Genomic DNA, 15,039 nt, shown 5'->3' with positions numbered 1-15,039 from the left:
ACAGAATGAAGCTCTCCGTCCTCATGTTCTGCAAGCTGTGACGCAGTATCAGACATGGCCCTAGTATTATCAGCGCACTCTGTTCTCACCCCAGAGTGATCACGCTTGCCTCTTAGTTCTGGTAATTTAGCCAAAACTTCAGTCATAACAGTAGCCATATCTTGTAATGTTATCTGTAATGGCCGCCCAGATGTACTAGGCGCCATAATATCACGCACCTCCCGGGCGGGAGATGCAGGTACTGACACGTGAGGCGAGTTAGTCGGCATAACTCTCCCCTCGCTGTTTGGTGAAATTTGTTCAATTTGTACAGATTGGCTTTTATTTAAAGTAGCATCAATACAGTTAGTACATAAATTTCTATTGGGCTCCACCTTGGCATTGGAACAAATGACACAGATATCTTCCTCTGAATCAGACATGTTTAACACACTAGCAATAAACTTGCAACTTGGTTACAATCTTATTTAACAAAAACGTACTGTGCCTCAAAGAAGCACTAAACGATTAAATGACAGTTGAAATAATGAACTGAAAGACAGTTATAGCATCAATCCTTAAAAACAACACAACTTTTAGCAAAGGTTTGTTCCCATTAGTAAAGTAACAATAATTAAATTTGAAACATAAAAATTACAGAGCAACGTTTTTTAATCACAGTCAATATATAAGTCTCACAGCTCTGCTGAGAGAATCTACCTCCCTCCAAAGAAGTTTGAAGACCCCTGAGATCTGTTAGAGATGAACCGGATCATGCAGGAAATACAAGAGTAACTGACTGGAATTTTTTGATGCGTAGCAAAGAGCGCCAAAAACGGCCCCTCCCCCTCACACACAGCAGTGAGAGATTCACAACTCCCTGATGAACCCCTGGGACACATGCTCTGGAGGGGGGTGAAACGTGCGTTGGCACTATGTGTATTGCACCTTGGATAAGTTAAAATACTGTCTGAGGTATCTGTGGTGATACATAAAAGCGGAAGTCTCAATCTAGCACCTAATGAAGCCTATACTGCTGTCTATGAAAGTATCCTAATAAACAGAACAAGCCTGGGAGTTGTGAATCTGCGCTGAAATAATAGCGCATGGATGTTGTATCTGTGAACTGATTTTAGGAATCGACTTTTGGAGCCTGAGGACAGCTTATAAAAGCGGTGCTTTATTTCCCAAGTGTTAAAAGTACTTTTACTTGTCAACAACAAAGCTCGATACCTATCGTGGATGTCCTGACAAGGAGATACAGAGTTGCGGTTGGTCTATTCTCCTTTGGTTTCTCCTGGACCAATGGATACAGATTCAGGTACTAGGAACCAATTGGAGTTGTAGTGACGAGTTGACCACCCCCATCGGGGATTACGTCACACGCCGAGGAATCACGGATCAGCAAGGAAAAGCACCATCGCAAATATACTTTGGAAGATAAGTACTGTCTTAAAATTATACAAGTTGTGGATCGGTTTTTTGACCTAGTGTGCAGCAGATCCTGTTGCGGTCTATTACCTACCGACACCTACTGTGTATTTTCAGTATATGGCTTTCATATATATACCAACAGTGGGAAAATGGACTGTTAAGTTGTTGTTGTTCATTTTCAATATGGTATGCTGTGAGTCTGACATTTTAGGATAATATAGTAGTGTCTTGTATTTAGACATTGTGTGCATGATTTTCACATATGTCATCCTATAGTCTTGCATTTCTTTAGTCTGCATACGTATGCATAGGGATTGAGATATTTTGATAGCTTTATGTACTGCTTTTGTTTTGAATTTGTATTTTAAATTGTAAGAAGTTCCTCTAACTACTGCAGCCCGGAGGAACAGATCGAACACTGAATGTGAAGTGGGACAGTTAAATAAAGAAATTGGATTGTTTCAACATAACTTTTCGTGTGCTTTTTTATCCCTTGCTTTTTTGGGACATTTACAGATGCCCCAATATTTGTCTATCTTTTTTGTTGTTTAAATTTATTATTCAAGGGTAGCACCGAATACTAAATATACAGCAATATTTTCTACTCTCTCTACTATTTTTTAAATTTCTTTGTTGAAAAAGATGCTAGCCTGCGTTCAAGCACCGGTCCAAGTACGGTGCAACAGCATCTGGTGAACATATTTCTACCTATATGTCTACACACCTATCAATCTGTAATACACTATGAGACGCCCTCTTCTTTTTTCTTCAGCTTTATAGATTATCCTACACACCGAAACAAGCAGCACAGCCTTTTCAAACATCCAGAGGATCATAGATCAGTGTTTGTTGGCCATTATGGACAATATTTTTTTGGCTATCAAGTTTCCAAGTTTTTTCCTGACCTTTGACTTCAACACATCTTTGTCTTAAGTACATTTCTCTTTTTCATTATTTTTATTTATTTTTGTGTGTGTATATTTCACTATTTTGAATTTTACGGTGCGCCCCCATTAGGATACCCCCTTGGGTTTCCTTGACTATCAATCAATTTGTTGAAAACTATACCTAGGAAGGCTTAGAAGCAGCAATAGATGCTGATTGGTGGCTACACACATATACCGCTTTTCATTGGCTCACGTGTTCATCTAGCTCCCAGTAGTACATTTCTGCTCCTTCAAAAAAAGGATACAAGGAGAATCATTTTCGAATTATGGAGTTTTATGTCCCTTTAATTTAAGTAATATGATTTTTTAAAAATATATAGTAGCATGTTTTTACTATAACCAGCACAATTTAAACATACTACACATACTTCTGCATGAAAAAGTTAAAACGGTTTATTTTGACTTTGAAAAAAACAAGTGTGCAACTAGTCTGCGGGATAGAAGGGACTTTGCTAATAATGCCACTTCCTACAGATGGATAGTGACACACAAGCATAGAAACAAAATGGTTTTTCAGTCCAACGATCTGGCATCTGCCTTCATATGGAACCCGGAGCACCAATCGTTCAATATGAAGACAGATGCCATGAGCTCAGGAACTCCAGCTCACGGGTGCAACTTAGCAGAGACTTCTGGAGCTTCCTGCAGCTCAGACAAATATACACACATTGTGCGGTACAATAAGCAAAGTGCTGCGCTATGTATGTATATACACGTTGCAATGGCTTAAAGGGATAAATCCATTACATTTGTTCAGGGTAGTATACTTTTATAATCTGTGTGGAGAAAGTAAAACTCTAGGAACAAAGTAATATTGTTAAAGTGCTATGAATGAAAAGAAAATTGCAGAGGAAAAACTGAGCATTTTTCCATCTTTAAAGGGACATAAAGAGCTGGGTGCAACTACAGTAGCATAGTTGGTACTCACCATTATATTGTTATTCCTCCAGTACCTGCAGCTTTCTTTAAAGCTGTTGTCTTATTGTAACCTGAAGGCAGTTTCATAGATCAGTGATGTTAAAGACTTGGACGGCTGTACCTTCCGCAATAGAAAGCAGAGGTTTCACATTTTGTTTTACATAAGTATAAAAGCTCTCAGGAATATATAAAGCAGTGTAGTCACTGTAAAAACATACCGCTCCCCCTCTGTATTGTGCACTCTAAACTGAAGAGCACAATGCCACCGATATTGAATGTCACCAATTCTGTAACAAGGTGCAAGAATACTTAAAGGGATAGTATACATCAATTTTAAATATAACTGTATGTAATACACTACTATAAAGAATTTTATGCACAGGTGCCGATCTAAAAAGCCAGTAAAAAACCTTTCAAAAACTTACTTAGAAGCTCCCAGTTTAGGTAATAAACCCACTGAAAAGGGGCTGGGTAAACAAAAAGAGTAGACACTCCCCGCTCCATTTCATATGAAGAGACAGATTACTGCAGGCTTCTGTTTGTTAACGCACGTGTACATCTGACACTGTGGGGCTTGGTTAGAAATCTGAAAATCAGCACAATGTTCTTAAAAAAAAAAAATTAGCAAAACTATACACTGTTACACGTTTGAGTTTTTTTACATGCTGTTTATATTTACATATACATCTAGGGTAGGCTAAAAATAGCTGTACTTCTGCTGTGTGGAATTATGACAAACAGCAAAAACACATTAAGTTTTATAATCTGAAACCACATTCTAAAATCAAAAATTAGAATTTTTTTTCTCCTACATTGTTATCACTCAAAATTGGGTAGCAGAATACAAACCAGTACAGATAGCCAGTCACACTTATGTTTTAAATAAGGAGGTGCAAATAATCACAAATGATTTACAAGTGTGTGGTTTCACATTAACTGTGGTCGATGCTTGCAGAGTCAAACAACTCACGTAACTGTTTATCAATATAAATTTAGAACAAACGTAATTGACATTGTTTTTAATAATACAATAAAACACATTTACATTGTAAGTTTTTATATATTTAATTCAATGTACATATTTACAGACTGCAAAATGTTTCTTAACTCTAAATTTGTTAGTAACAGACCGTGCTTCAAGGAAGACTCAATATTGCCTTAAAACAAAAACATAATGTAACAATAAAATAAACAGCAGAGCAAACATTTTAGAAGAAAACTTGTTATAAATCAATAATTCTGTAGAAAATGACAAGAGATGTTCATGAATCAGTTAAAAACAGATATTAACATTATGCATAGGATTGTAGATAAAACACAACACCACAATAAAATAGGAGTATCAAACGCATGAAATGTAAATGTATTTGTTGAAAAAATAGCCATATATAGAAGACTAAATGTAAAAAATAAGGGAGGTATAAAGTATAAACTTTGTTTAGACTTTTATACATTCAGACCCCATACTAGTAACACTCACAATGAGATGAGACTCGGTAACTGTTCTTGAGAAAAAAAGCTTCCCAAAAGAAAAGAAAAATGGTGGTGTGAAAGGTTCAAAAATATATGTTTGATAGAGTCAAAATGATCAGTTCCTTTGATGCACCTAGCTTGCTGTCATTGTTACTGTGGCCCTTAAAGGGATACTAAGCACAATTTTTTTTCTTTCATGATTCAGATAGAGCATGACATTTTAAGCACCTTTCTAATTTACTCCTATTATCATTTTTTCTTTGTTCTCATGCTATCTTGATTTGAAAAAGCAGTAATGTAAGCTTTAGAGCCGGACCATTTTTTGTTCAGCACCTGGGTAGCACTTGCTGATTTGTGGCTAAATGTAGCAAACCAATCAGCAAGTTCTACCAAGGTGCTGAGCTAAAAATGGGCTGGCTACTAACCTTTTATTACTGATTTTCAAACCAAGATAACATGAGAACAAAGAAAAATTGATAATAGGCGTAATTTAGAAAGTTGCATGCTCTATCTGAATCATGACAGTAAAAATGTGGGTTTAGTATCCCTTTAATAAACAGAATATGAACAAAGATTGTCCCTGAAAGCAGTTTCATTAACCTTATTTTTGTATTAGCAACATTTGGTTGCAGTGTTTAATAATTGCTGCTGCTGTATTAGAACACTAGGCTTGTTATGCTGACAAAAGGTGCCACATTTGTAATAGTTTGGGGTCTCATTAGCAGTGTTGCAGATTACAAATAAAATATGTGAATGTATTACTTACTGGGTCATCTAAACAGAACTCCCATCTTTAAAAGGGATACTGAACCCATTTTTTTTTTTTTTTTCGTGATTCAGATAGAGCATGAAATTTTAAGCAACTTTCTAATTTACTCCTATTATCAATTTTTCTTCATTCTCTTGGTATCTTTATTTGAAAAGCAAGAATGTAAGATTAGATGCTGGCCCATTTTTGGTGAACAACCTAGGTTGTTCTTGCTGCTTGATGGATTAATTTAACCAACCAATACACAAGTGCTGTCCAGCGTGATGAACCAAAAATAGCTTAGATGCCTTTTTCAAATAAAGATAGCAAGTGAACAAATAAAATTTGAGAAAAGGAGTAAATTAAAAAGTTGCTTAAAATTGCATGCTCTATCTAAATCACGAAATCATTTTTTTTTTTTATGTTCAGTGTCTCTAAGCCAGGGATCACATGTATAGCAATGCATAAGCACCAACACAAATACATTGCGATTCCCTAAGTACTAGGATAGTTTGTGAACTGAATTTGCACTAGAAAGATTTGCTATTAGTAAATATGGGAACGTTGTAAATTTAACAAACCATATACCACTATAGTTCTGCAATTGGATTATATACACACACCTACTTGTGTAAAAGTCATACTGCAGATAAACAGTGTTTTAACTGCCCAACAAAATCATTTAGATGAGAAAATGCCACCCTCACTTGTATTGGTATGACAAGTGGCTATGACAGATGATAGATAAAGTGAACATTTAACTGAACTTACTACTACACAGATTTTAGTGCAAACTTAGGAAGTTTATTGTACAGCTCCATAGGATACAAATAATAATTTGTAATGGCACTGTCACATACAATCTGTATGCAATTTAAGATAAAATGGCAAAAATATTCAAATTTTTAAACATGGCAAAATAGTAAATAAAAAAGCCAAGTATAATGACATAACTATATCTACTTTGTTGATATTTAGTAATATGTTATTTCAACATAAAATTTGACCACATATTACATTGTACAAACCATAGGGAAAATAAGTGATAAAAAGTAATATGATTAATAATAATTATTACCCAAGCTGCAGAGACAGATAAAACTCATACAAAACATTAACTATTTAAAAAAAAAAAGTAATTTTTTTCCTTTGCAAAAAGATTTCTGCATCTTAAAGTGAAGGTAAACTTTGATGAATGAAAGCCCAGTTTTTATAAATACTATTAAACAGGGGTACTTTCATTCATTAAAGTTTAGAATGCAGAAGTTTTGATTAACAAAAAAAAAAAACAACTTACCTTCTATTCACAGCCGGAGCAGCTCTCTTCACACATCAGCAATGACTAATCCGGCTTCCTCCAATCACGGCATGGCCTCAGGCAATGATTCCCCTGGAGAGGAAAGCCGTGATTGGAGGCAGCCGAATTAGCCATTGCTGATGTGTAAGAGAGGATCTCCGGGCGGGGGAAGCTGCTCCGGCTGTGAAGAGAAGGTAAGTTTATAAACAAAACAGCTGCTTTGTAAACTTTGATGAATGAAAGTGCCCCTTTTTTTTTAATAGTATTTTTTTTTTTTTTTTAAAGGGCTTTCATTCAAAGTTTACCTTAACTTTAATCCACTGCTAAACATTTTACCCATTTCTTTTGCTTTTTAAAAACTGTTGGTTAAACTTTAGAAACCCCAAAGGGGCCCCCTCTCTGGAGAAGAATCTGCAATGCCCAATGGGGTATATCACTATTGTGCAGCAATCCATCACATTTGCAGAACACTTACCTACACAAGGAGGTACATCAGATTTATTTTTATACATTAATCTCTTAAATATAAAATGTAAATTTCGTAACAAAAAATAAATAACGGACTTCTAATTCATTTTGGAATTTGAAAGTAAGGCATTGATCCAAGCTCTTGATAATTATCAGCACGTTAACATTTGCTGGTGAGCACTGCATCTGCTTTCATTGGGGGGGGGAAGGAGGGGAAAAAACCCCCAACATTAATAAAAATTAAATCAATCAATCTGGCTACTAAAAGAACTGAATGCACATTCCTAATATTCATTAAACCAACAAAATGATTTTTGGATTTCAAAATGGGAAGAGTAAAGAGGCAGGTAAAGATTTTACATTATTTTTTGGGAGGTAACAATGTCCAGCTTGAAGGTATTAAATGCACTAACATTTTAGGATTTTGATCATGAGGGGACAATAAAATTATATATATCATTTTTTTTTAGAAAACACTACTAAAAATATTGTCCAACACTGTTAACTGCCAAAAACAACATCTGAATGAAATTAACACTTAAGTTTGAAATCACATATATCAAAGACCAATGATCGGTGCAGAAAATAAAAACCAAGACATTCATTTAACTGTTTTTGATAATTAAATTAACAAATCATTTAGACAAATAGATTCTAAAATACTTTGTAAATAAAAAAAAAAATAATGCTATTGCATTATACTTTTTCTGGCCTGAAACATTAAAGCTTTGCGTTATTAAACACTATAAATCTAATGTTTAATATGTACAGATCGTAGAATTTTAAAACTCCTGATTTTAGTTAGAAATCCAGTGCATCTATCACTGAAGATGTGAAAACAGTACTTCCATTCAAATACTTTGAGAATTGAAAGTCTAGTAACAGTTTATTCAATTGAATATTAAACACAAACTCTTTATGAAGTTATTTTTAGCTGGTAAAGAGCGTTATGGCTTATAATAGATCTGCAATGGCTTTTACATTTACCTTGAGTAAAACAGGTCATACATGTTAAGAAAAACATAGAACCGTCATACTGAGAGCGATAAAGGAAGCACAGTGAAGTACTGCAGTAATGAAGAATACTATCTTTTTTATACTGCTTAGCCTTTTTTTTTTTACCATCTAACGTTACATAATCTGATGGACGAGACAGAGGCATTCATGTTGATGCATGACTCATATAAAGGGTAAAGAGTTCACAAGCCAGCGTATCTACAGTAGTGTAAATGGTCCCTGACAGAATTAAGATTAAAATACAAAACAAAAAAAAACAAAAAAAGTACCAATTACCCATAATGTAATAAGCAACTAAATCATTAACGTAGGAGTATCCGTTCAGGAGAAAAACTGAGGCTGAAAACAGAAATTCTTGAAAAAGGGATAAAGACCTTAGTCTATACAGAACTGGGTATCAGCTGATTTTTTTTTTTTTTTTAAATTTATAGATTTTATCATCATGCATTTAAAACAGCATGTTCCTACTTATACAAGTTAATAAAACTTCAGATAGTTTTGAACCATTTCCAATATAATCAATTCATAGCGCCACCTTCTCGCACTTTCTAAAATATATGCACTCTCCTCTACTGGTTAGAAAACAAGACAGTCGTTTCAGGATTATTGCTTTACCACTATTGTCAGACTACAAAAGTGCAAGAGCAATGCTTACTGTACTTATGCCTCATCATAACACGCAAAATATTAGGGTTAACATTGTTTTTCATGCAAAATATACACTGTGTAATGTACATGTCAAATAATTCAGAAGCAAGTAAACATCTATATCTATAATAAAGTTAAAACGGTACAAGTAACAACCTTTTTTCGTTTTGACATCTTATCGGGCATGATGTCAGAAAACAAAGCAAATTTATAAAGACTGAATATTATAAATAAAACATGTTACATGTAACAGTTTTAGGGCCTATGCCATGCACTCAGTTAATCAGCTCAAAATGAAAGCACACTCTCTCACACCACTCAGATCTTTACACAAAGTCACTGTCTTAGAACTTTGGTAACTACATTTTATAGAATTTAATTTACTGCTCCTGGTTTTGATATGCTCCAATAACATGAGAATTAAATTGCACCACAATAATGGTAATGTCATCTCTATACATTCGTGCTAATTCTTCTGGAAGACTGAGCATCTTTGACAAGCGTTCATGGTCTACTGCTCCAAATTCATTGTTTCCCACTGCATGTCGTATAAGATGAGTGGCTGCATTTTGATCTTCAAACACTGAGGAAATTCTTGCTCTTCTATCCATAAGAAGACCTTGCATCTGCCCTAAGGTAACTTTATATCCACCTACTGCTATAGGCTGCTGATGATGTACACCGGTTAGATATTCCCCCACTATTTTTACCACATCTTGTCGATGCATAGTTTCCCAAAGGCCATCTGTAGCCAAAATGAGGAACTTGTCTTTTGGTCTCAGTTTATGATAGATGACCTCTGGTGCTGCAGTTAAGTAGGGTGGACTATGGTAATTTGGTGGGATAAATTTAGTGTATTCATTATCATTGAGTTGATCTGGACCAGACTCCACAACACGTTTCTGAAGATCAATGCTCCACTTGAATTTAACATCTCCAAAAGCTCTGAATGGCATCAGCAACCCAAGCAGTCTATCCTGTTTCACAACACTCTTTTCTTCTGATTTTGGATGCTCAGATTTGATCCGTTTTACCTCCGATTCATTCTGTGCATTATGGTCATGAGACATTGTTACTGCAGACCATGATCCATCCTCCTCCTGTACACCAAGCAAAGCTCTGCTGTCTCCAGTGTTGGCCACATGCAAGTCTACCCCATCAACATGAGCTACACAAGCAGTGGCACCAGAAAAAGCTACACGCAACACCCAGTAGTTCAGAAAAGAGTTGGGATCCCCCACTTGCGCTTCCAAAGACAAATCTGTGTCAAGTCTTTTAAAGGAATTAATTAAGGCCTCCTTTACATCTGTTGTCTCTCCAGTATTGAGGTCAATAAGCTCCTGCCAGTAGGTCCTTAAACTGTTGAAATATAGCTTGGAGGCCTCCTTACTAAAATAATCATTTGGATGTTTATGCCACTGTAAAATAGGCAAGAGAGCACGTCCACTTTCTACAGCATTCTCTATTTCAAGTAGGGTTTCATGAGGTAGTAAAGAAACAGCAATATAATAGAAGAGTCTTTCACTTACTGCCTGGGCACAAGCACAACCAGCATGACCATCAAACACACCTAGAAGCATCCCTCTTGTCTGTAAACAGGTAGCTGCACTTCTTCTATCCTCAATTGGAGCATTTGCCGGCAACTGATTACTGTCAAAGCCAAGAATGGAGCTGATATTCTTGCCATCAAATTCTGGAACTTTAAAACTGTACTCATTTGCCTTTAATATGCTGTTAACCTGTGGTGGAGTCAGGTAAAATCTTTGTGGAGTGGTAACATATCGTCTTAATTGATCACATGACTCTTTAGGGCTGTGAAAGGCTGAAACAAATGAATTTCCTCTTCTGTATCTGAAGGAATTTGAAGAATGCGGGTTGGAGGGACAACAGGGGTATTTGTGATGACAGTAACAAATAGAAGTACATTTCCTTCCAAAATCACAGTTTCGAAACAAAGGGTAGAGGAGTCGAGTTGGTACAGACATTGCATCAAGAAGTAAAGCTGGAGAGCAACTTCTACCTGGGATTCCTGAGGGGAACAAAATAAAGTTTAGTACAGCAGAAATGACTGGCATTAAAATATATATAAAATTACAAACACAAACAGAAGATATAGGGGGAGCAAAGTCATAGAGGGCCTTAAATGGCAGATTTTTGTGCTAATTCTGGAGGCTATAGGAAGCCAGTGAAGGGATTGGCAGAAAGGTGCAGCAGAAGAAAGAGCAACATCTAAGGAAGATGAGCCTGGCAGAGGCATTCATTATGGATTGTAAAGGAGATAGACACCAACTAGTGAGACCAGAGAGGATGGAGTTGCAATAGTCAAGGTTGGGAAATGATGAGAGAGTGGATTAAGATCTTAGTAGTGTCTTGTGTAAGAAAGTAGTGAATTTTGTAGATTTTTTTTTTTTTTAGATGAAAACGGCAGGATTTGGCCAAAGTTTAAATGTGAGGAGTGAAAGAGTTATCTGAGTGAAGTTTGAGGTTGGGGTAATGTTGTAATTATCAACAGTTAAAGAAAAAAAATAGGGGGAGAGATAAGCTCAGCTGTTTCAGTTAATGATTGTGTGTAAACCAGCACCTGTTTGGTATAATGGTTTAATCGTGCACCTCCCTATAACTTTTTCACAGTAGTACAATATATAAAATATTTTAGAAGGCCATTCAAATAGCTATCACTAAAGCTGTAGAATCAGTATAAAAACTAAGGCGCTGGGAACATAACGCACCCTTGCAAGTATTTCTAATTTGCCCTCCACTTCCCCCCCATCCATTCTACTTATCCATTATCTGTTTAAACCGGTCGCAGTGAAGCTCTTGCAATCTGTAAGTTAGTTGCAATTATGCTAAACTATATATTATTGCTATATCACACACAACTTTGATACTTCTTCACCTGTTTCCAGTGGGTTAGGAGATCCCAGGAGAAAGAGAGTAAGTTTGTTTAGTAATTTTATTATTTACAGGTAAAATAGAAATATACAGTTAAGACCGTCTGTAATGGATACAAGTAAGAAGTTGATAGTTGGCAAACATGCAAGAAGGTCTTGTATATAGAAGTGGTTTTAAATTATTTTTTTTTTCACATTTTATAATAAACCATGGTTTTAAATAAATATTCTGCCTTCTGCTAGTGCAATACGGACTGCGTGATCCGTTTTAGATTATCATCAGTTTGGACACATCTTCTAAGATTCTGCATTAGAAGTAAAAATTAACTAACTGTCACTCACATATTAGTAACCGCAAAAGTTAAAAACAGATGGCAAGTCCAAGTGCTCTTTTACTGCCCCGTCAGTACTTGGGTCCTTAACTGCAGACATTCATGCTGCCTTTAAATAAAACATTTACCTGCACGAATAGCCATAGCCGCACAAAAGATATCAGTAATTTGCAAGTCCTCTTTTTCCTGCCTTTCATTAACGATTATAGGCAGAAAGAAGGTGCACAGAGATTGTATTGATTATAATGTATTGCATAGATAAGAAGTAAGAAATAGAGAGAGGTATAAAGCAAGAAACAAAAGTAAAGATTAAAGCCAATCTTTCCCAGCACTAGGACAATTCCTGCAAAATAATTATTACACAACCCTCAAGAAAAAGGATTAACTATAAAATGACAGGTCCTTAAATTTCTAAATAACAATATAGTACCAAAAATACATCTGATATAGGTAATTTTATTATGCCAAAAATTGTATAGGTATATTTTATTATGGCAATTAATTGAAAAAATGAGTATCCTACATATATAAGCACATAGGTATTTATTACCATAAATTAATGGTTCTAAATTAAAGTCCAAACAAATCCTATAAGTAAATACTTAAGGATTACTCAAATAAAGTTCCAACAAAAAGTCCAGTTAGGAACTGGGGATCCCCAGCGCTGACTCTATAATTCTAGACATTCAAATGTAGCCAGTTTGTATTTGCAAACAATTGTGGCCATTTTCTCTTCAAAGCCTTAATTTGCTACAATGTAACAGCTCTCAACATTACGATCCCTTGTTAGACAATTATACGGCTGAAGGTAACAATTTCCCTGAAGAATATAGTTCATTTTTGTAACAACTTTAGTTGGTTTTAGATAGGAGGTCTTTTGCAAAACAAAAATTGCTCATTCTTTTCACCGTGCAGTCCTCCGCCATGAAACGACTACTCAGAGTTACTCACTCAGGTGTGATATCCTCCTCCCCTTCACCATGTGAATCACCAGCAAACAAGCTGTGGTTACTGCTGAATGGGATATATTTGTTGCTTTCACGGAAAACCATTAGACTGCTGCATTTTCCTTTGCACCGGGATCTCAGTCATCTGTAACGATTCTGTTTTGTACTTGCCAATTGTCAACTTTATTTGGTTAGTATAATCACCTGTGCTGATAGGATTCTCCACAAAGTCGCATCTTTCTCACAGCGACCTGTGCAACGCCAAGCTACACGCGCTTCACCCTAGAGGGTTGTGTAATAATTATTATGCAGGAATTGTCCTAAGGCTGGGAAAGATTGGCTTTAATCTTTACTTTTGTTTCTTGCTTTATAAATCTATTTCTTACTTCTTATCTATGAGATTATATATATATATATATATATACATACATACATACATACACACATATATATACATATACACACACACACAGGTGGCCCTCGTTTTACAACAGTTCAATTTACACCGTTTCAGAATAACAACCTTTTTTTCCAGTCATGTGACTGCTATTGAAAAGTATTGAGAAGCAGTGCATTTATTAAAATAGCCTGGAGGTGGAGCTGTCCGTTTGTGTTGCAGTAAAGCCAAGCAAGCTGAAATCAATCAGTTTAACCAGACCTGATCTTCCTGTCTATAAATTAATCCAGATTGGAATGCATAGAAAGAACTGTTTGCAGAAAATGCAAGTGAAGTCTGTGTTGTGTGATTATTTTATTAGGTTTATAATTTAAAAATAATGTATTAGGTGTTATTATGACAATTTTGGGAGGGGCCTGGAACCTATCTCCCTCACTTCCCATTGACTTACATTATAAACTGGGTTTCAATTTACAACCATTCCTTCTGGAACACACACACATATACACATATATATATTAGAGCAAATGAACTGAATCCAACGGACGGTCTCCGTATTGCAGAGGATCCAAGAACAGCAGGCACACAGGTTTTCATAAACAATTAAACACGGCTCTAACACGAGCCTTTTTCAATGGTATTCAAACCGGATTTGAATATCATTGAAAAAGTCTTGTGTTAGAGCCGAAACGTCTGGTTTCTTTTCTTTGCACTTAATAAACTGATTGTTTATGAAAACCTGTGTGCCTGCTGTTCTTGGATCCTCTGCAATACGGAGACCGTCCGTTGGATTCAGTTCATTTGCTCTACTGTTTGTACCTTTTAAGCTGAGCACAAGATAGTTGGAAGGATAAAGTGTGTGCCGTATTATATATATATATATATATATATATATATATATATATATATATATATATATATATATATATATATATATATATATATATATATATATATATATATATATATATATATATATATATATATATATATATCTCTAAAACAGATACAGGGCTTGAAATTTCCAGTGTTCTCCGGACATAGAAATTTGACTTTTTCCATACAGGCTTCCTAACTGATTGAAATCATTAACGGTCGCGTGATTTAAATTTTTACTTATTTGTTAAATCAAAACTTTGTTCCGATGTAGACAAATAAGCACTGGGGTGGAATGGTTAAACCTTCGTTATTGTCTATTATATGGATCAACTTTGAAGGATCAATCCTTACAGTTAAGAAAGTAGCCAGGCAGCTATTCAATACATTTTAGTTCTTCTGAAATTCTCTATTATCCAGCCTAGACTAGATTCAAATAAAATAGTCTAGATTTACAATTTTAGGGTGAATTCATTAAAATGAAATCCTCAATCTAATATTTGAATGGCAAATATTGGGCTGAGTAGACATGCAAAAAAGTAATGAGTAATGAGTCCGGTTCCGTAAAATCATCAAAATTTATTGGACAACTTTAAATGGATCCAAATGGATAAAACAATATCACAAAATTCAGAGAATCTTTCACTGTTTCAGCTTTTAACTGTGC

General features: G+C 35.3%; 1 protein-coding gene across 4 annotated transcripts in view; it reads right to left on the bottom strand.

The window, feature by feature from the left end:
• Positions 1-4,324: 4,324 nt before the first annotated feature.
• PDP1 (pyruvate dehydrogenase phosphatase catalytic subunit 1) overlaps positions 4,325-15,039 on the bottom strand; it is a 79,310-nt gene continuing 68,595 nt past the window's right edge. For all 4 annotated transcript variants that reach the window (XM_053715202.1, XM_053715201.1, XM_053715203.1 and 1 more), the window contains exon 2: positions 4,325-10,958. In XM_053715202.1, coding sequence (XP_053571177.1) covers positions 9,310-10,914 — 1,605 coding nt within the window. In that variant the 5' untranslated portion in view covers positions 10,915-10,958 and the 3' untranslated portion in view covers positions 4,325-9,309. The remainder of the gene's footprint in view (positions 10,959-15,039) is intronic.

This window comes from Bombina bombina, chromosome 5 (genome assembly GCF_027579735.1).
Source record: "Bombina bombina isolate aBomBom1 chromosome 5, aBomBom1.pri, whole genome shotgun sequence".
In the NCBI taxonomy this organism is placed as follows: domain Eukaryota; kingdom Metazoa; phylum Chordata; class Amphibia; order Anura; family Bombinatoridae; genus Bombina; species Bombina bombina.
This window is presented reverse-complemented; position numbering and strand designations above follow the sequence as displayed.